Source organism: Typopeltis vanoorti, chromosome 18, assembly GCF_054136105.1.
Source record: "Typopeltis vanoorti isolate ZY-2024b chromosome 18, IOZ_Tvanoo_1.0, whole genome shotgun sequence".
Taxonomy (NCBI): domain Eukaryota; kingdom Metazoa; phylum Arthropoda; class Arachnida; order Uropygi; family Thelyphonidae; genus Typopeltis; species Typopeltis vanoorti.
In genome coordinates, this window is record NC_143566.1 from 45,984,526 (window position 1) to 46,008,636 (window position 24,111).

The 24,111-nt window shown below is 35.9% G+C and overlaps 1 protein-coding gene across 4 annotated transcripts in view; it reads left to right on the forward strand.

Moving 5' to 3' along the window:
* The window catches only part of Sac1 (phosphatidylinositol-3-phosphatase SAC1), a 359,287-nt gene extending 335,407 nt beyond the window's left edge, over positions 1 to 23,880 (forward strand). Inside the window, exons 18-19 of one of the 4 annotated variants that reach the window (XM_090408681.1) lie at positions 21,094 to 21,154; positions 23,365 to 23,880. In XM_090408681.1, coding sequence (XP_090264807.1) covers positions 21,094 to 21,154; positions 23,365 to 23,507 — 204 coding nt within the window. In that variant the 3' untranslated portion in view covers positions 23,508 to 23,880. Of the gene's footprint in view, positions 1 to 21,093; positions 21,155 to 23,364 lie in introns of those variants that run through there. The other 3 variants (XM_090408683.1, XR_016549855.1, XM_090408682.1) reach the window with 3 other exon arrangements.
* Positions 23,881 to 24,111: the final 231 nt, after the last annotated feature.

Consider the following 24,111-nt stretch of genomic DNA (forward strand, 5'->3'; position numbering starts at 1 on the left):
TTTTAATTTACAGCAGGTAGGAATAACTTCAGCTATCTTACAGCGCTTTAGGAATATTATTCTGTTAATGCATTTAGCCCTCTTTACTAATACTTTACCGTATCTAGCACACTGTTTGGACGTAGACTCTCCGTAAACTCTCGATATAATAATGGAATTAACTCGCATAAAATATTATTTATTAGTAGAATTTTTGCCTGAGTATTACAGACATCTTCAGTATATGTAAAAAGGCTAATTAAACAATAACTGACAATTCCAAAGGATACCACCTAAGTAACTCATGTAAGATAACTAAAAAAGGTCATTAAGTTTCCTAACTTTTTTTTTTTAAAAAAAAAAAAATTGATCATCTGAATTTTAAATATGATTTTTTAAAATAGAGATATTAGAAAGAAACCTGTCATCATGAACTGTTGTTCAAAAAGAGCTGATGAAAAGTAGCATTGTCACTTAAAACACTGCCACTTTTGAAAGAGGGAATGTTAATAAAACATTTGTGTAATGTGTCTGCAGGACGACAAAAAGACACTGAGAAAGGCTTGCATATAGGTTTGATGATGCAGTTAGTTGTGCTCTAGACTACTGAAGTGTAAATTATAACAATATTAGAGAGCTGACAAATAACAAATTTGGAAGAAAATTGCTCTTAGATAGAATTAATGTAAACTTACCCATGTAGTACTATTATAGGATTCTGAATACTGAGAGAGAGAGAGAGAGAGAGAGAGAGAGCATATCAGGAAATGGATAGTGATAATGGCATGATTTTGTTTTGCCTAATTCTGCCATTAAAATGGTCTGATTTAAATGACAAATTGTTGATAGTAATGATAAATATCAAATTTCATTAAATTCTGTCAGGGCAGATAGAAAATCTCAGTTTACACATAAAATAATGAGACTGTACCAAAAAAAAAGAAAAGATTACAAGCTCACTTAATATTATTATTGTTATTCACTGCCAGGTATTATCAAAATCTTAGTGCTCAAACCTGACTCTCTTCTATTAGAAGAATTAAATAAAATAAAACTCTATTGCTTAATGGATATAAGAAACCACAATACAGAAAATAATCAATGATTATCATCCTTCTGACACTGCAATGTCATGTTAAATGTATCCACATACCCTACCTTAAAGGAACTTCTTAACAAACAGCAAGGATTTTCTGCAAACATAATCTGTACACAACCTTCAAACCAACCCAGGAAGTTACCTTCTTTCCTACCACCTATTCTATTAAGGATAAGTTATCACCTCTGTCCTTGCCTGGTGTTTATAAAACATTTCTTGTTTCTGATGGCTTTGTTACTTTGGACAGACTGGCTGTTCTGCTGAAATCAGAATCCAAGAACATCAAGATTATATAAGCTTTCTGGAAGGAGAAGGTACAGGCCTTGCTTCTCAAGCCATCAACATTAGAGACAGACTCCACTGGAATCAAACAAAAACGTTGCACTCACTACAATATGTTTATATTTGATCATCTATTTTTTTGAATCATGCGAAACCCTTTGCCACCACCCTAATCTTAATTGAACAGACTATGTTCCGATCTCTAAGTTTTGAGGAAGTAATTGCCATTAATTGTTTATAATTTTTAACATTATGTAACTATATCTGTTTTCTGGAACCTTAATGTTTCCTCCTACTCAATGAGCTGCATTAAGATATGTGGAAGTATACACATGCTGTATGCTGTATAAATATGAACACATTCTTGTGTTCGTATTTTAAATGTTATAGCCAATTCTGCTTTCTCCCTGAATGATGCCCATGTTGTACTGAGTGGAATACTTAGGAGTATTTAATAAATTCTGTCTTTCTTTACTTCCTTTTAAAATAATAGTGTGAAACTATTATTTTAAAATAATATTATGTCTATAACACGACTTGTAACTGATTCCTATTGTTGTTGTTATAAATCATTTTGCCACTAAAAGCAAAAATATAAAGAAAGTGGATTGATAATCTCTCCTCATTCAGGTTGGAACTGAGGACAAGTCAGAAATCATCCAATCTAATTACTTACATTATAATTTTTAACTTTTTTTTTAACAGTACACAACATTAATAGTGTACTGGCATCTTTGTTCAAAAATGTATAAATGTACTATATATACAAATGTGGTACATTTAGAAATGTGTGAAATTCAGTAATTTTACATGTTTACCTAATATGCGAATTTCATTATTTAATGAAAGTTACATTTTTCACTGCATCCATTCGTTAAGATGTTTACTATATAAAATTCATCATCATCAAATTCCTGCCATGTACCCTCATGGGGTGTACAGGATATGATAGTATTACATGAAAAATTACATCATTACTAACTTCCTATCTACAATTTTCCTCCAAATCAGTCTGTTACTTGTCAAGACTCCAACATTATCAGATCTTAAATTTCTATCGTCTAAGGCACTTTGTACCGTATCACTCCACCTATATCTTGGTCTTCCTCTGGGTCGTTTTCCTGCCAACCTGGCAGAAAACACTTGTTTTGCTAATATTTCCTCACGCATTCTATTTAAGTGACCATACCACCTGAGATTAGCTCTGCTAACACATTCCTGGATGCTGACAATGTCAAGTTCTTTCCTAATATCCTCGTTTTTAATATGATATTGCCATTGATGCCATCTGTTCACGCCACTAATCTTTCTCAGAACTCTCATGTCTGCAGTCTCTAGTCTTTGGTCAAGTGTTTTACTTCTGACCCAGCTCTCAGATCCATAAGTTAAAACTGGTTTGAACACTGTCTTGTATACAGCTAATTTAGTGTTCCGACTAATTTCTCTCTTATTATATATGAATTTATTCAATTGCCTTCCTGTCATACCAGCTTTGTTGATTCTGTTGTCTATTTCCATATTTAATTTACCATCTTCACTAAAAATCATGCCTAAGTAGTTGAAATGTTTTACTTGTTCCACAGGTTCTCCATTCACAACACAGTTGACATTTTCAACGATTCTGCCTATTTTCATTGTCTTTGTCTTTTTATTGCTGACCTTCATACCATATCTATTACAACAGTTATTCAATTTAGTCAGAGAATCTTGCAGACTTGTAGCAGATTTATTTAGAAGTATAACATCGTCCGCATAAAGCAAAGAGCTGACATTAACATCTCCAATTTTGATATGTTTAATATCGCTTTCCTTCATAATGTGATCCATATAGATAATGAATAACAGAGGAGATAATGTACATCCTTGTCTCACACCAGATTTAACATTAAACCATCTTCCTGTACTTCCTTCAATTCTAACTGCTGACTTACAACTCAAATAAAGACTAAGTATTGCTTGATATAATGCCCCATTGACACCATATAACTGTAGCATATTCAATAGCTTCTCTCTTGGTACCTTGTCATATGCCTTTTCCACATCGACAAAACTTAAATACAGATCTTTGTTATATTCCCATGCATTCTAGACTATTTGTCGTAAAGTGACAAATAGTCTAGAATGTTAAATCTCACACCAGATTTAACATTAAACCATCTTCCTGTACTTCCTTCAATTCTAACTGCTGACTTACAACTCAAATAAAGACTAAGTATTGCTTGATATAATGCCCCATTGACACCATATAACTGTAGCATATTCAATAGCTTCTCTCTTGGTACCTTGTCATATGCCTTTTCCACATCGACAAAACTTAAATACAGATCTTTGTTATATTCCCATGCATTCTAGACTATTTGTCGTAAAGTGAAGATCTGATACTGACAGCCTCTGTTTGGCCTGAATCCAGCTTTTCTTCTACAATTCTTCTCAACCGTTTCTCAAGTATACTTGCATAGATCTTGCCAGGAACACTCAGTAGGGAAATACCTCTGTAATTCTCACATTCAGTTTTATTTCCCTTTTTATATATGGGTATTATGAGAGCTCTACTCCAATCATAGGGAATTCGTTCCTCTGTCCAGGCTTTCTGAACTATTCTAGTCTTTGGTCAAGTGTTTTACTTCTGACCCAGCTCTCAGATCCATAAGTTAAAACTGGTTTGAACACTGTCTTGTATACAGCTAATTTAGTGTTCCGACTAATTTCTCTCTTATTATATATGAATTTATTCAATTGCCTTCCTGCCATACCAGCTTTGTTGATTCTGTTGTCTATTTCCATATTTAGTTTACCATCTTCACTAAAAATCATGCCTAAGTAGTTGAAATGTTTTACTTGTTCCACAGGTTCTCCATTCACAACACAGTTGACATTTTCAACGATTCTGCCTATTTTCATTGTCTTTGTCTTTTTATTGCTGACCTTCATACCATATCTATTACAACAGTTATTCAATTTAGTCAGAGAATCTTGCAGACTTGTAGCAGATTTATTTAGAAGTATAACATCGTCCGCATAAAGCAAAGAGCTGACATTAACATCTCCAATTTTGATATGTTTAATATCGCTTTCCTTCATAATGTGATCCATATAGATAATGAATAACAGAGGAGATAATGTACATCCTTGTCTCACACCAGATTTAACATTAAACCATCTTCCTGTACTTCCTTCAATTCTAACTGCTGACTTACAACTCAAATAAAGACTAAGTATTGCTTGATATAATGCCCCATTGACACCATATAACTGTAGCATATTCAATAGCTTCTCTCTTGGTACCTTGTCATATGCCTTTTCCACATCGACAAAACTTAAATACAGATCTTTGTTATATTCCCATGCATTCTAGACTATTTGTCGTAAAGTGACAAATAGTCTAGAATGTTAAATCTCACACCAGATTTAACATTAAACCATCTTCCTGTACTTCCTTCAATTCTAACTGCTGACTTACAACTCAAATAAAGACTAAGTATTGCTTGATATAATGCCCCATTGACACCATATAACTGTAGCATATTCAATAGCTTCTCTCTTGGTACCTTGTCATATGCCTTTTCCACATCGACAAAACTTAAATACAGATCTTTGTTATATTCCCATGCATTCTAGACTATTTGTCGTAAAGTGAAGATCTGATACTGACAGCCTCTGTTTGGCCTGAATCCAGCTTTTCTTCTACAATTCTTCTCAACCGTTTCTCAAGTATACTTGCATAGATCTTGCCAGGAACACTCAGTAGGGAAATACCTCTGTAATTCTCACATTCAGTTTTATTTCCCTTTTTATATATGGGTATTATGAGAGCTCTACTCCAATCATAGGGAATTCGTTCCTCTGTCCAGGCTTTCTGAACTATTCTAGTCTTTGGTCAAGTGTTTTACTTCTGACCCAGCTCTCAGATCCATAAGTTAAAACTGGTTTGAACACTGTCTTGTATACAGCTAATTTAGTGTTCCGACTAATTTCTCTCTTATTATATATGAATTTATTCAATTGCCTTCCTGCCATACCAGCTTTGTTGATTCTGTTGTCTATTTCCATATTTAATTTACCATCTTCACTAAAAATCATGCCTAAGTAGTTGAAATGTTTTACTTGTTCCACAGGTTCTCCATTCACAACACAGTTGACATTTTCAACGATTCTGCCTATTTTCATTGTCTTTGTCTTTTTATTGCTGACCTTCATACCATATCTATTACAACAGTTATTCAATTTAGTCAGAGAATCTTGCAGACTTGTAGCAGATTTATTTAGAAGTATAACATCGTCCGCATAAAGCAAAGAGCTGACATTAACATCTCCAATTTTGATATGTTTAATATCGCTTTCCTTCATAATGTGATCCATATAGATAATGAATAACAGAGGAGATAATGTACATCCTTGTCTCACACCAGATTTAACATTAAACCATCTTCCTGTACTTCCTTCAATTCTATTACAACTCAAATAAAGACTAAGTATTGCTTGATATAATGCCCCATTGACACCATATAACTGTAGCATATTCAATAGCTTCTCTCTTGGTACCTTGTCATATGCCTTTTCCACATCGACAAAACTTAAATACAGATCTTTGTTATATTCCCATGCATTCTAGACTATTTGTCGTAAAGTGAAGATCTGATACTGACAGCCTCTGTTTGGCCTGAATCCAGCTTTTCTTCTACAATTCTTCTCAACCGTTTCTCAAGTATACTTGCATAGATCTTGCCAGGAACACTCAGTAGGGAAATACCTCTGTAATTCTCACATTCAGTTTTATTTCCCTTTTTATATATGGGTATTATGAGAGCTCTACTCCAATCATAGGGAATTCGTTCCTCTGTCCAGGCTTTCTGAACTATGCAGTACAGCCACTGTAAGACTTTTATACCACCATACTTCAGCATTTCTGGTCGAATGTCATCTACTTCTGCTGCCTTTCCACATTTCAAGTCTTTAATGGCTTTTTCTACTTCAAGTATGGATATGTATTCCTGACTGCCTGCCTGGGCAGTGTTTTTTACCACTGTGCTGTAATCACTGCTTGTTTCATTTAGCAGTTTTTCAAAGTAATTACTCCATACTTCAAGGATATCTTTTTCTCCCGTTTTCATGTCACCTTTATCATCTCTAACTCCTTTTACAGCACTCTTTCCTCCATTCCTAAGCTTCTTCAACAACCTCCAGAATATTTTGCCACCTTCTTTATATTTATTTTCTATATTCTTGCAAAAATCCTCCCATGACTTTTGTTTATCTAGTTTTACACACTGTTTAGCATTCTTACATTTGTCTCTGTATTCTCTAACAGCGCAAGCTGACTTATTTGCCAGGAACTTTTGATATGCTTTCTTCTTTTCCTTCGCTGCCTCTTTAACTTCCAGTGTCCACCATGGAGTTCTAATTTTTTTATCCTTGCAGACAACTTCACCACATGTCTCTCTAGCCTAATCAATCAGGGTTTTCTTCAAGGCTTGCCACTGAATCTCCAAGGTTTGGTTCCTGTTCTCAAAACTCTTTCATTTTTTCTTCAATAATCTTTGTCTACATATTTTAGTCTACAGGTATTGAATGTTTATTTTTCCCTTGGTTAGACTATAATAAATTTAGTTTAATCCTTTATCCAAGTGTGAGCAAACAAAGTTTGCACCTGAAAGTATCTTGGAGTAAGGTGGTACGACAGCTGGCAACTCGTTGCAAAGGTGGAACAAGATAACATCACTCCTATCTCAGTATCTCCCATAATGCAAAACACATCTCCTTGCGGATATGTATAATGTTATGCATTAAGGGAAGGGCCACTACCAAGACTAGTTTCGACCTTTATTGAGGTCTCTTCAGTGGTAGCCAGGCCCAAGTGGAGATACCAGGTAAAAACATTAGCAAGGTCATCTCTACCTATAGGAGTTGCCAAACAGTGTACTACCTTTTTATTAAATTACTTTGGATTTAGAGAAAGATGTTGAAAGATGATGGTGAGAAAGATGCTGACACTTGAATAAAGGATTAAACTAAATTTATTATAGTCTAACCAAGTGAAAAATAAACTTTCAACAGCTTTCTCTAAATCCAGAGTAATTTAATAAAAAGGTGGCACACCTTTTGGCAACTCCTATAGGTAGAGATGACATTGCTAATGCTTCTGCCTGGTATCTCCACTTGGGTCTGGCTCCCACTGAAGAGACCTCAATAAAGGTCGAAACTAGTCTGGGTAGTGGCCCTTCCCTTAATGCATAACATTATACATATTTGCAAGGAGATGTGTTTTGCATTATGGGAGAACATGAGATAGGAGTGATGTTAGCTTACTCCACCTTTGCAACGAGTTGCCCACTGTTGTACCACCTTATGGTACAAACACCGAGATGTGTTTTGCATTATGGGAGATACTGAGATAGGAGTGATGTTAGCTTACTCCACCTTTGCAACGAGTTGCCCGCTGTTGTACAACCTTATGGTACAAACACCAAAATGTATTTTGCATTATGGGAGATACTGAGATAGGAGTGATGTTAGCTTACTCCACCTTTGCAACGAGTTGCCCACTGTTGTACCACCTTACCCCAGTCCTTAAGATACTTTCAGGCACAAACTTTGTTTGCTCACACTTGGATGAAGGATTAAACTAAATTTATTATTTTTGTCTACAGTTCACATCTGAGAGCTGCTCAACTTTTATTCGCTTTAAAACTTTCTTACATGTTATTCTTTTCAATATGAAATTCAATTTTATCTTGCTCAAGACTAAATAGTGATCACTTCCAATTTCAAATCCTCTGTACACTCTGGTGTACTGCACCAGGGAGAAAACATCACTATCAATAATAACAGTCAATGAGACTTTTCTTATTCCTTGCCTCTTCTCTACATGTGAATTTGTGCACATTTTTATGTTGGAACGTGGTGTTAGTAAGAACCAGTCCATATCCTGAGCAGAAATCCGAGAGATTTTTGCCATTATTATTAGCTTGGCTCTTTTCTCCAAATTTTCCCAAAATATTTTTGTATAGCTGACAATCATTTCCTACTCTGCTATTTAGATCCCTAACAAGGACCATCTTTTCCTTTTTCATTGTGTCAGTTGCTTTTTCTAAAGCTTAAAAAAATTCCTCCACTTCTATCTTAGTAGAACCTTCTGTGTGACCATAGGCACAAATACGTCTCATTGTCCAGTTCCCCGTTCTCATATTTGCCCACATTACTCTACTTGAGATTGTTTGCTATTCAAGAAGATTAGCCATGTATTTTGTCAGTCGATCTGGTACTTATCTAATTCCTCAGCTAGTCCATTTCTTTGTCATTCAGGCTTCTTATGTCGATAGTACCGATCTTTAACTCTGGTGATGTTGAGTTGACCTTCATGGAGTCCAAAGACTCATCACACGATCATCTCAGCATCAAAAGATTCGTTTACTTATTTTTTATATACAGTATATTTATGCTTAATAAACTGCATGCCATATACTTCATTTTCTGTTCTTATACCAAAATTATTATCACACAATGAAATAAGAAATAAAAATTATATACTTGTACAGTTGACCCTTGATGAACACGGGTTTGAACTGTGCTGGTCTGCAGATTTCTTTGAATAAATATATTGGAAAACGTTTTGGAGATTTGAGGTAGTTTGAAAAAACTCGCAGACGAACGACATAGCTTAGAAATATTTGGAAAAGTTAGGTATGTTATGAATGCATAAAATATATGTAAATACTAGTCCATTTTATCATTTACTACCATAAAGTATACACAAATTATAAAAAGTTAAAATTGATCAAAACTTATGCACACAAACACTTAGACTGTACATGGCCGTATTCACAGTCGATGGAAATGTAAACAAATGTAAAGATGCAGTATTAAATCATAACTGCATAAAATTAACTGTTATTAATTAATCAGTTAAATTGAATTAATCAATTAGCATTAAAAAACTGACAATTCATTCATTAGTGTATGGCCTATGCTACCACGAAGCAATCGTATTGATTGCACTAGGCTACCATAAAGCAATCGTTGCTGCTTTTTTGTTATCAATGAATACAGTATATAATACATATAGCATACAAAATATGTGTTAATTGACTGTTTATGTTATTAGTAACACTTCCAGTCAATAGTAGGCTGTTAGTAGTTAAGTTTTGGGCAGGTCAAAAGTTATACGTGAATTTTCGAACAATGTGGGAGGTCGGTGGTCCTACTCCCCTCATTGTTCAAGCGTCAACTATACATTTTCTTTTCATATCATCTTCATTTTCAATTTTTCCAACTATGGGAGTGGTCTGAAAAGTCGAATTTATAATTTCAATTTTTTTTTTTTTCCCAACATAATCTCCCTTAAGACTAATACATTTATTCCAGTGATACTCAAGCACCATTAGTCCATCCCTGTAGTGGTTCTAAGTAAGATCTGCGAAATACTCCTCTACAGCTGCAATCATCTCTTGATTCGAAGAGAAACGCTGAGCAGTGAGGAAGAGTTGTAGTTTTGGAAAGAGAGAGAAGTTCAGAGGTAGCCAAATCTGGGGAATAGGGTGGATGTGTCAACATTTCATAGTGTAGATCCCTTAAATTTCCCATTGCCAAAACACCTTTGTGGGCAGGCACATTGTCCTGATGAAAGATGATTTTTTTCTTTTGCAAACCAGGTCTTTTCTCATGAATTTTTTCATCTAGTGTGATTAAAAGATCAGAATAATATTCCCCGGTTATTGTTTTAATCTTTTCAAGATAATTTAATTTTGGGAAGAGATAGAAGTTCAGAGGTAGCCAAATCTGGGGAATAAAGTGGATGTTTCAACAATTCATAGTGCAGATCCCTTAATTTTCCCATTGCCAAAACACCTTTGTGGGCAGGTGCATTGGCCTGATGAAAGATGAATTTTTTCTTCTGCAAACCGGGTCTTTTCTCGCAAATGTTTTGTCTAGTCTGGTTAAAAGATTGGAATAATATTCCTCAGTTATTGTTTTACCCTTTTCAAGATAATTAATAAACAAAATGCCTTTAGCATCCCAAAACACCGATGCCATGACCTTTCCTGCTGATGGAACCGACTTTGTCTTCTTTGGCACTGAACAACCAGCTTCTTTCCATTGTTTTGACTGCTGTTTGGATTCTGGTGTGTAATGGTGAAACCAAGTCTCATCCATAGTAATAAGTCAACACACAAAATCAGTTTTATTCTTGTTAAAATGCTCCAAGAGCTGTTCAGAGGTTTTCCTGCGAGGGCATTTTTGATCTGCTGTGAGCAAATGCGGCACCCATCTTGCGCAAAGCTTTTTCATTTGCAATTTTTCATGCAAAATATATCCTACATGTTCTTTTGAAATGCCTATAGTCTCAGCAATTTCATGCACTTTGACTCACGGTCATCCAATACCATATTGTGCACTTGATCAATGATTTCTGGTATGGCCACATTTAAACTCGGCAGCCCATTTCTTAATTGTCGAAAACAAAGGAGAAGAGTGCCCATAAACTTTTATGAACTTCGAATGAATTTCTTTTGGCATTAAACCTTTTACAAAGAATTTTATAACCATGCGATACTCAATTTTATCCATTTCAAGGGATATAGACAATGCATTTTCTTCAGACAGCTGTATAAAACAAACTGCTTCTGGTTTTACTAGAAGAATAAAATACATGCTGAGAAACTACATGTCATTATTGTTGTAGAGAAAGTGGGGCACAAGAAATTTTTTACTGGAAAAATAGGATATCTCTTTAAAAAGTTTGAAAGTCACTGGTGTAGGCCATGAGACTAAATAGTAAGCACATCATCAACAAAGGATAGCATTTGGTTGTGTAGATATTCTCTATAGAAATTGGGTTTGGGGGGGGGGTATGCATTGCCATCCCATCTAACTGTTTGTATTTTTTTTTTTTTTTTTTTTACATTCTCCTAACCTCAATAAATATGGCAGCATTAACTTGTTAAAGACATGGTAGACATTCGTTCTGACTTATTTGCATTACTGTATTCACCTATGCTCAATATACAACTATGAGTAATGTGCATCTGTGATTTGAAAGGTAAATCTTAGGAGTAAAAATAACAAGCCCTAAAACATCCAAAATATATATAACACAAATTTCAAGTTTTTAAGTAATGTATAGTATATTTAGTATATGCAGTGCACTTTATGAATAAGTGGGATGCACGGTGGACTTGAGAATTATCACCTGAAGTCCATAGCTACATAAATATTCTTCAAAAACCATCTGGATTTGACGTGCCCAGGAATATATGGGAAACCACTAATAGGATCTGTACAGGTCACAGTGTATGTAGAGACTTACTATCAAAGTGGGGAAAGATGCTGAGACCCAAACCATCCATCATATAGTTCAGGAATGAGTTAATGGCATATCCAGGGAAATTAAAGAACATTTTTGATCTACCCCCCCCCCCCCCCCGGAGGCAATCAATTGGATTAAAAATCTAAATGTAAAAATATGACTATATTTTTGTTTGATGCTTGTCATATTTAATGCCTGTAGTTTATCTGTTTGTCTATGTATTACTTTATATTTATAATTTTATATATTTGTATTTCATCCATATTCATATGTATTTCATGTTATTCCTTTTTTAACCATGTGTATATGCCATACAATAAATTAATAAATAAATAACTACGAACAGTAAAGATACCAAGTAATTTTATATAAACTTGGTTTTAATCCTATTTCCCAAGTAAGCAAACAGACAAGTAAGTCAAGTTTGCACCTGCACATAGTGCAAGTCTGAGGCAACCCGTGGTAAAGGTGGAGTAAGCTCTGATCACTTTCCTTAGAATTTTCCCTTAATGCGAAGCACATCCCCGCAAACTTGACTTACTTGTATGTTTGCTTACTTGGGAAATAGGATTAAAACCAAGTTTGTATAAAATTACTTGGTATCTTTAATACATAATATACCCAAGTTAAAAAGCTTTCTACATACAAACAGTAAAATTAATATGGATCCAGTATACTAAATAAAATAAACGTATACTAAATAAAACATTTATTTAGTATACCTTTTTAGGGTGATAATAAAATAGAAAATGACAAATTTTAAATTAAAAAATTTAAAATATCATTACCATGACATGTTGAATGTGCTCAACATTTGGTCAGCATCACCAATCTGGAAGAGATTGTAATTGTTCTCAAGTCATTGTTTAATGATGTAATGCTGAAAGTTGATCATTTTATCTTCCTGATCTTCTGGTAGTTTCTTGGTGATATGACTATGTTGACACATGATTTCACTTTATAAAACTGCAAACCCAGTTAATTGATACTTGAGCCCTTAATTATTCATCCTCTGTGATCATATCTTAGACTGAATACAAATTTCCATTGACACAGAGATCTCATGTATTCTGTGGTCTATGATCCACTCAAGACTTTCTTTTTCCTTGTCTAGATTGAGCTGCTTTTCTATGGTCAGCCTGTTTTTTCTCTTAGTATCCAATCTTTCTATTTTCTCCAAAAGAAGAACATTGGCTTCATTGATACTAAGCTCCCATTAGTGTCAATGAAGTTGGTGTCTTTTTGCTATTTGCTTCCCCGCATTAGATGATGCAGAGTTTGTCTCTTATACAGGGTGTTCGGGATAAATTTGACAGTTTCGTAAGGAAAAAGAAAATCTTCTTTGTATCTATTAAATTTAATGAATTGACAAAAAAACATTACAGGCAGAGTTAATTACAATACTATCAACAAGATTTACTCAAAATAACCACCATTAGCATCGATCACAGCTTCAATTCTGCTTCGGAACCTCGAACAAGCTGATGCTACAGTCTCCCTGGGAAGGGCCGCAAAAACTGTTTTAATTTTATCCATTAACTGGGCTTTTGTATTACTGGAAGTGCGATTGGTGTCTTTTTCAACTGCGCCCCATACAAAATAATCCATGGGGTTAAGGTGTGGGGAGTTTGGAGGCCAAACATTTGGACTGGTGAAGTCGTAGAAATTTTCAGACAACCATTTTTGACTTTTCCCAGAGGTGTGGCAAGGGGCCGAATCCTGCTGCCATACATACGGCCTACCATTGGCTACCCTTGTTATCCAGGGCTTGACTACAGTTAGCAACTCCACGAACAAAGCCCGAATTCCAATGCCAGGGTTCTTCAACACCTGTTCCTGCAGATTTGCGAGGAATTCTGCTGTACGAACGCAATCAGATCATCTGCTAGGGATCTTTCTTCTTGCTACATCCTCGTAGTCACCATTGCAAGTCTCTAGTTCATGCCTGATTGTTTTTACTGTATTCAGGGAGCATTGGGCAGCAGTCGTAATATCCTTATTTTGATGGCTGGCACGAATCATCATGATACAAGTTATTCTCTTCCATGATTCAGGTGGGTTCCAGCTATCCATCCTTTCTGACATCTTGTATATGAATGAAGAAGGGTCCAAACTTTTAAATGAAGAGAAGTGTGTGTTAATACATGTAACTTACGGAAAAATATAATTAATTATAAATATGTCAAATTTATCCCGAACACCCTGTATATGATGCTCGCTGACAACCCATTATGACAGTCCAATAGATTATTATTGGAGTGTGAAGACTCGTTGTGGGAGACCCAAACTATTCACACAACCTGTCATACCTCTCCTTGAATTCATTAACAAGTGCTAACAACTGACTCTGGCAACCCATTCCATTTATTGGCAACTCTTCAAGTGAAAAATCTAGTCCTCATGCCCCTACTAACCATACTTTCACTCAACTTACAAGGATAACCTCTCTTGTTCTACCCACTCTAGCTGCATACTGAAACATTTCTCCTGTATCAATCCTATAAAACCCTTTAAGTAACTTAAATGTTCTATCATATCCCTTCTTTTTGCTTATCACCCAACTTCTGCAGTCCACACACACACACCTTATCAATCTATCCACAGAGGGAATGTTCCACAGACCACTCACCATCTTTGATTGCTCACCTCTAAATCCTCTCCATCACACCTCATTCCCAAGAAAACCAGGAGCATACCTGAGCACAATAATCCAGATATGAATGTATCAATCAAAGCCTTATAAAGAGGAATAATTCCTTGTCTCTATGTTTATGTGTTCTTCAACAACCAAGTAATCTTATGAGCAACCTTAGCAATATGTCCTTTGAACTTTAACTTTGTCTACCACCATCCCTAAATCCCTAGCTTCATCTATTTCTTGGAATACAGTTCCATCAATATGGTACACAACTTTTAATCTATTTATCCCAAAATTCATAACTTAACATTTCTCCACATTAACTGATACCCATTATCTTTTTCCCATACTGACAACCTATTTAAATCCTCCTCTCCACATTGCATTAGTTAAGTATTACTCTATCTGATTTCGCATCATCAGTAAACAACTGAATACTTCCTCTCATGTTATTTTCTTTATCATTTATATACAAATTAAACAGTAGTGGTCCTAGCAGTGAACTTTGCAGAACATCACTAGTCACCAGCTTCCACCTGGATTCTGTTCCTCTGTATACCACTTTTTGATATCTGTCCAGTAGCCATCCTCTTATCCATGTAATCAGTGTCATATCCATCCCCCATTTGTTCTAATTTGTGTAACAGAGTTCCAGGTGGTATTCAGTCAAATGCCTTTGCAAAATCCAGCAGAATCATCAGGTAGATATTCCCTTTATCCAACTCAGTGTCACTAATAGAAAGTTAGTGAATTACTTAGGCATGACTGACCCTTCACAAAGCAATGCTGACCCTCATGCAGTATCATATTTTTGTCTACCCATTCTTGAATTCTCTTTTTTACAATTTTGCTCCTCATAGAGTATCATACTTTTATCTGTCCATTCCCTTAATTCTCTTTTTGACTAGCTTTTTCAATACTTTTACCACCACTCCTGAGATGTTGATTGGTTTATAAGTTGCTACCACTCTTAGAACCTTCTTTATGCAAGGAAATTATTTTGTCTTCTATCCACTCTGTTGGAATTATACCAGAGCTAAGATTTAAAGAGCCTAGCCCTTGCATGTTCCCACAGAACGTGAGCTGATATCCCATTTAATCCCACAGCTGTATTTACATTGAGATTCTGCAATATCCTAAGAACCTTCAATACATCCATGTCTCAGTAACATATGTCACAGCACTAACCTCATTTGTATGATATATCCTTGCAGAGTCATCACTCAGTAGCTCAACTGTTTATCTGCTTCTATAGATAGTGTGATTATGGCAATTATGCAAGGTGAAAAGGTGGAGGAGATGATTGTGATGGCAGGCACAAACGACAATGTGAATTGGGTGGCAAGAGATCTGAAGTTCATGCTTGAGGTTCTAATGAAGATGACAGAGAGGGACAATAGTGAATGTGTTGCCCAGATATGATCATGCACAGCTGCAGAGAAAAGTGTCGGTAATGAATAGTATAATAGCTGGAATGTATCAAAAGAGAGTCTTGAATTACATGGATGCTCAGAGGGCATTTGAGGACAGAAAGGAACTGTATAGAAACCGTGGCAATGCCTTAATTGTTTATACTAATGCCAGGAGTATCCAGAATAAAGGAGATGAATTGGTGGCACTGATAGTATCAGCCTGTCCAAATATTATTGGGATCTATAAGACATGGTTGACAAAAGATGATATACTGGCAGGAATAGAAGTAGTAGGGTATAGCATTTTTCAATAGGATAAGAAAGGCAAACATGCTGGTGGAGTACTGCTTAAGTAATGAGTTATGTCCTCTCAAAGTGGAGGATTTGGAGGGCAGTGGCACTAATGGCTTTGATGAAAGCATATAATGTGAGGTAGAGGTGGACAGGATATTTAGTGGGGTGTTGCCATAGGCCTGGGAGCATAGGAGGTGAAGAGCAGGAAATATTTAGGCAGTTCAATGTGGTAGTTGCAAAAAGAATGATTGTTATAGGAGATTTTAACTACAGAAGTATAAACTGAGAATAGGAAACTGCATGTAGTAGTAAGGGAATGGAATTTCAGAAATTAGATGTGGTCATAGCATTAGAAGATCTGATTATAACTGAGATGGCATCTCTGCCCTCAGTTGGAGAGAGTGATCATGTGATTTTGACTTGGAAGATGAATAGACATGCATGAGTATCAAAGAAAAAGGAATGTATATGAAATTATAAGGCAAGTAATTATAATATTCTTAGATATCAGCTTAATGCAGTTCCATAGATGGAGGAATTGAAATATCATGATATTATCAGTTCTTGTGAACTTGTGAAGAAATGTTTATTATCAGCAAGTTGTATACTGCAAGTGAAGAAAAGAACACGATTTAGTGTAAAGTGGATAATAAACAATATCAAATGGGAACTCCAGGTAAAAAAAGAGGTTATGGAAGGGATATAAGGAAAGAGGGGGAGAGCAGATGCATGATGAATATAAGACGCAGGGCATGAGAGTAACTAGTATGGTAACAAAGGTAAATCTGGAACATGAGAAGAGATTGGCTTTGAGATCCAAAGAAATTATTTCGTTATGTGGCCAGTAGGAGGAGAAATGATTGTGGAAGAATGACATTGTTGGATAAAAATGGGAATAAAGTGACTGATGCATAGGATGTAATAGAGTTGCTCAATGAATACTTTATTGAGGTATTTCATCCTGGAGAAGTAGGTTTTAATACTAAGGGATAGGGCAAGTTCGAGGTTTAGAAGTGCAAGAAAAGAGTGTGTTTCAAATACCGAGTACTCTTGATGTTAATAAAGCATTGGGACTGGGTGGGATTTTGCCATGGGTTTTGAGAGAATGTGCTAAAGAACTGACAGTTCCACTGATAGGTGAGGGTAATATTATCTCTGAGAGTCAGCATGAATTTGTTAAGGGGCACTCTTGTTTTAGTAATATGATTGCCTTTTATTATAAAGTTAGAAGAGTGGTTGGTGAGGGAAAGGCATATTCTGCCTTTTTTGGATTTTACAAAGGCATTTGACAGGATAGCACATGGGTTTTAGATGTCAGATTAGTGATTTGGATTGAAGATTGGCTTATATTATATAGAGTTATATGTGAAGGAGCAGTATCAAGAAAGTAGAAAGGTTACAAGTGGGGTCCCACAGTGCTCATTTCTGGGACCTGTACTGTTTAACTTTTATATCAAAGACATTGTCAGTGGATGGAAGGAGAGATGTTCAGTTGTTTGCAGATGATGTGGTAGCACTTAAAGAGTATTTATATAAACTGGACAGATGGACAAATGAATAGGGATATCAGTTTAATTCAGCTAAATGTATGAAGCCTTGAAGTTAGGGATATATCGATGGGAGCCTACATACTCTGTTGGAGGAACTACACTGGAGGAAGTGGAGGAGGCAAGGGATCTGTGAGTGATGATTGATGGAAACCTGAAATTCAGGGAACATATCACAAAGGTTGTGAAGGTAACCCAGTGGATTGCAGCATTACTGAGAAGGACGCTGACCTGCAGAGATAAGAGTTGTCATTCCATTTGTATAAAGTCCTGATCAGACCATACCTGGACTATTGTGCTCAAATTTGGTCTCCAGGATAAAGGGAATACCCCTTTTTCGATAGACTAAATCCTCATTTAACAGTCTCTCAAATGGTTCTAACAGAATTTAATTTTTCCTACTGGTAAACCATCTCTATTTCACTCTGTGCCTTATATCAATGTATAATATGCATTCCATTTTGAATCTCATCCCAGCAGTAAAACAGTGTCTACTACACATAGGTGAAGATAGTAACTAGCCAATCCCTAAATGATGCCATAATAGGCATTAGTTCATTGTCATTTGCAATCTTGAAATGTTTCTGCAGCAATCACATTGAATGCTATGTGTTTTACAACAGTTGTAATCTGTGCTCTGAAATACAAGGTGGTATCAAAAAGTTTCGAGACTAGGTTTGTAACATGCCAACAGATGGCAGCACAAGGCTGCACGCACAGTCACAGGGAGCACCTATCTTCATAAGTCAGTGCGCCAAAAGACATCGTCCTGTGTACATCAGGAGCTGTGCAACTGATGCTATTCTGACCACCTGCGTTACCACATCTGCGATTTTATCATGGACAGCAACTTAGAACAAAGAGCAAACATGAAATTCTGCATGAAACTGGCAAATCTGCCACAGAGACGTTTGACATGATTCAGCAAGTTTACGGCGATGCTGCAATGAGTCATTTGAGGTGTTTTGAGTGGCATGCATGCTTCAAGAGCAGAAGAACATCACTGACAGATGATGAGAAATCAGGAAGACCTTCAACGAGCTCAACCCCAAAAAATGTCTAAACCATTCGGCAACTTGTGTGTGAGGATCGTCGGAGAACACTCCACAACATTGCTGCCATTGTCGGTGTGTCATACGGAATAGTCCAGGCAATCCTCATGTGTGATTTGAACATGCTCCGTGTTGCTGCCAAGTTCGTCCCCAGACTGCTGACCCAGGAGCAGAAGGAACACCGCGTTGAAGTCTGCCAAGAACTCCGTCAGCGTGCCATGGATGACCCATCCTTCATGTCGAAGATCATTATGGGTGTACCGGTACGACCCTGAGATGAAGCAACAGTCTTCACAGCGGAAGAGCCCATCATCTCTATGACCAAAAAAGGCGAGACAGGTCCACAGCTCGACCAAGTGTATGCTCATCGTCCTCAGGGGCCAGACCGTCAATAGCGAGTTCTACTGCCAGGTTTTAAGGCATCTGAGGGAGAACATTTGGCGAAAGCGACCAGATCTGTGGCGTGCGAAAAACTGGATGCTCCACGATGACAATGCCCTGTCACCAAGCTCTCCTCACACGTGCTCCAGAAACAACATGATCTCACTTCTGCACCCACCTTACTCGCCAGATTTGGCTCCTGCAGACTTCGCCCTCTTCCCGAAGATGAAGATCCAGCTCAAAGGTCACCATTTTGACACCATTGCGGAGATCCAGCACGAATCGCAGAAGGTACTTGACATGCTTCGAAAAGAAGACTTCCAGGACACGTTCCAGAAGTGGCAAGAACGCTGGGAGCGCTGTATTGATATGCAAGGGGACTATTTTGAAGGTGATAGTGTGTAAATGTAGATAAATAAAGTAATTTCTCATAAACAGAGCTAGACTCAAAACTTTTTGATACCACCTCGTATTATAGCATAATATAATAAATTACACTGGAGTCCTAAACCTAAGGACGAACACTATTTCTGAATATTACAACCGTAAATTCAGACAAATCAGCTTGTGGCAATTTGATCTCATGCTGACTATTTTGAGAGTAGAATGTGGGTGCACATTCAAATTTTTGAATTGCACACAAAGGGATAATGTGGTAGCCCTCAACAGGATAAAAGGCAAAAGGCTGAGCTAAGCAAATTGTGTTTGAAGGAAGCTCTTTTTGTGAAGGAATGAAGTTGCAAACTTGAAGGTCTTGTAATGTCTCAAAGACATCATCTAGATGATTTCACACAGGGAAGCATTATTGGAAAGCTTGAAGGCTGCAGAATTACTGACATTACCAGAGAGTTTGGAATCTCACATAGTGTTGTATCCAGGCTCAGGGTAGCATTTCAAACCAAAGGAATGTGTTCTAAATGTCTGCTTCAACATCATGTTTGATTGTCCCCTGCTCTACCACAGAGCATAAAGACAGATTTTTGGTTATTACAGCAAAACATAATCGATGCAGCCTAGAAGGTCAGCTCCATTCAAGCACAGGTATGCAGATCTCTTGACAAACTGTGGCAAGATGTCTGCAACAAGTAGGCCTGTTGTCTGCATCCCTTTATGCGCAGCTGATTGTAGAGCATGTTTTCAGTGGTGTTGTATGTATAAAAATAGCACAAGACACCAATGGGCTAATGTATTCTTTACAGGTGAGAGTCATTTTAGTCTTCTGGCTTAAAAATGGTGCTGCTTACCATCACAAGAATGTTCTTGAAAGGGATACATACAGCAATGCTGGGGTCATGGTGCAGGGAGGCATTATGCGGAATGCATGCACTGAGCTACAGAAAGAGTCCATGACTGGTAAATGATATTGCAATGAAGTTCTTCAACATCATGTTCGATTGTTCCGTGGTGCTGTAGGCAAAAAATTTATTTTTATGGATGACAATGTCACACTACATCATACACAAGCAGTGGAGATACTTCTAGAGACAGAGTAGCCAGCTTGCTCCCCATATCTCAACTCTGTAGAACATGTTTGGGATGCATTAGGGAGAAGCATTGCTGCTTGAAATTTCCCTCCAGAAAACAAACAAGGCCTTATCCTCTTTCTGAAGGAGGTGTGGTCCAGTTTACCTCAAGAACTCCTGAATCACTTGGTGCTAAGAATGGTACATAATTGTGAGAGCTGCATTGCATTTCAGGGTGGACATATTCCATACTGCAATGTCTCTCCACATAGTTTCTGTAAGCAATGTACATTAATTCTCTAACTACTTCCCTAAGAAATTTGTTCCCAAAAATGTATTGCAATTTAATTTGCACAAAATTTATGTCCACATTTGGCTGTAGTCATGAAAATTTTTTATATACAGATAAAAATGTAGTTTGTCCTTAGCTTTTGAACACCAATGAATTTTATTCCTGTGGCATTATTCTAAGGAAGTGTGCTACACATACTGTGTAGTACACTTCCTTAGAATTTCAAATAACTTGATTAGAATGACAACAACAAAAAAAAATGTGTTTACTACATAGCCAGTGTGAAGCATTTTTGTGAATAATCAACACCTAAGCTTTTCCTCATGCTTATATTTCTTCTTTCCGTTCCAGTTACCTGTTATTCTTCTTTTGGCTATAGCAATGTGTTTCCTTTCTTTGCTTATTCCAGCAGGTAAGTTGTTACATTTGCTATCATAAAATGAAAGATTAGTAAGTGATATTCTTTAAAAATAAATTGTTTCTTAAGTTGGAATTTGAATTATAAATTCATGGGGAAGCTCTTTCCTAATTTCTTACTACAGTTTTTTTCTATTAACATCCACCTCTATTTCCATGATCTCATTTCAGCATAATTAAAAATTATGTCAGGTTGCCATATGCCCTTTTGGTGTGCATGTAACAGAGATTATGCAAACTCTTACATAAATTTTGATAACATAACCAGTACAGCATATTTTTAGCATTTTTCCATGGCTGGTTTACACTCCATCCTGTAACTTCTCACTCCTCCATCTACACAAGTCTCATGCTCCATCCTCTGCCTGCCTGCAATTACTTAATGTGCACAGAGCAGATATCTCTTATTTCTTGTCCATCTACACTGGTGGTTTAAGATCTGAGGCCTGTGTTGGTTGTGCAGTTATTTTTTCCTGACCTTATTATTTCCATTCAGATCCCAATTGATTGTGGTAATTATAGAGTAGAGTTGCATGCCATTCAGCTTGCAACTCAGCATTCTTCTTTTATATGCCATACATATAAAAGAATACCACTACTAAAAATATATCATTTATACAGATTCATTGAATTCATTTTATGCTGTCTCCTCTCCTTTGTGCAATTCACATCTAGTGCTTTGAGTTTCTACAACTGTTTTGCAAAATAAAGATACTTAATTCTGATGTTTAGTTGTGCTGGATTCCCAGCCACATTGGAATTAAGGGAAATGAGACTGCAGATACAGCTGCCAGATCAACTCATACTTTTTCCACATACTGTTTGACAGATCCATATACATGCCACAGACAGTTTATAAGACCAAAGCTAATTACCCAGTGGCAGTCATTATGACAGGCAGCATTGAGAAACAAATTGCATGAGATTAAGCCTGAAATTAAGAATTGGCAGTGCAGTCCACGTGGAAACTGAAGAGCGAGTTTTTGCTCTGCTACACATAGGTCAGTCATCTTACACATTCTTACTTACTGAGGGCTGATGACCTACCTGTGTGTGAAAAATGTAACATTCATCTCACCATTTGTCATATTCTGGTAGAGTTCCAGCAAAGCATAAGTGAGGAATAAAATTTTTATTAATGTGGCCAAGCCTGTGCACTCAGGCAGATTTTATGAAACTCAGACAAATTGCATGAAGCTTAACTTTTTTTTTTTACAAAGAATTAATGTATACAAACACATTTGATTATATATTCTATTTATATGTAGAATTACTTAACTTATTATTCAAATTAAGTGGATATTGAATCCAACATTATTTCATAGCCGAATATAGAAACTACAAGAGTTTCATGCTGAATATAGAGACTTTTTATATAATGAAGCCTGTGGTGACTTCATCACTAAAAAACACATGTACTAACCACAGTAGTAGTAGTAGTAGTGAATATAGAGACTATAAAAGTTTCGGCAGATACAAGCATACACCAACCTTTCATGACAGGGCAACTTGTGATGTTCATGAAAAGTTGGCGTATGCTTGTATCCGCCAAAACTTTTATAGTCTCTATATTCGGCTATGAAATAATGTTGGATTTCAATATCCACTTAATTGGAATAATTTTGCATTGCCGAAGTGAAGCCTTTTGGCTCTCTTTTTCAGTACTTAACTTATTTTATTTAAAATATGATTTTTGTATATAACATTTTATTCACTAATTTATCTCTTTACTGCTATTTACCTTGTGTACTGCCATAACTTTTGTTTTGGCACAGTATGACCTTTGTTGTCCTGGTGCCAAGAAAGCATAAATCAGCCAACCATTGAGCTGCTTTCAAAAGATAGGTGGATTCCCACTGTGTGTAACTTCTCATAACTCACCTAAGTTATATGGAAAATACCATACCACACCACAGCAGGTTTTAAACCTGGTGCTCATTAGTTGAAAAGTGGAAGTGCTATTTACTATAGCTAACCAGGCCATCTCAGTATCATTGCTTAAAAGATATATTTAAATCAAGATACTGTGGTTTAAATTAAAATTAAATTTTTTTTTTACTAAAAATTAAATTTCTGATACTCAAAATATTTCTTGAGTGACTTTACATTTTTTTCTGTTCTTTTACAACAGTTGTGTGTGTGTGTGTATATATATATATATAATATAATATAAAATATTTATTTATTTATTGTTTCTTTTGTTAGTCCATACCACAGCAACCTTCATGTTTGTTCTCTTCTGGGCTGGTATGGTAGTTACTACCCTTAGTGTTATACTGTTCTATGGCACTGAATTTGTGGATTACCCAAAATTGCGAGAAATGAGGCCTAAAGTAAAATATGAATAGGCATATTTATTATGTTTAGAAAGAAAATTCTTTTAACATCAACATTCCTAATATGTATTGTAATAAAATAAATTAAATCTTAGTTTTTCAATAAGTTTGGTTTAATAATTGCTTAAAAGCACCTACTTTGATTGGGGAGGAGGAGCACATATCTACACATACATTTACAATGAATATTATAGCCAAAAGTTTCGTTATTAAATTGGTTGTGAATGTTCATTGGTGTGTTGAAGTATTTTGCCTTTAAAATAATGTTATTTGATTTTATTAAGTTAATAATGTACATAATCAGTTAAGACTATAAATGAATAAATGTATCATTTTGTATTTATGAAACTTATAAAATAAATTAAGAAAAAATAGTAAATATTCAGATATTTTCTTGGTTAACACTTTTTTTATACCCCTCTTAAAATCAATTCTTTAGTCACACAAGTTATTTGTTACTTTATGATTTTTGAATGTATAGCTTTATGTATAGCTAATATGATTAATGTATTAGAAAAGTCATTTCATTGCTTTGCATTTTTTAAGCCAATAAAAAGCACAAAACTGGAATCTTAAGACATGAAAATAATAGACAAAAACAATTTAGATTTAAATT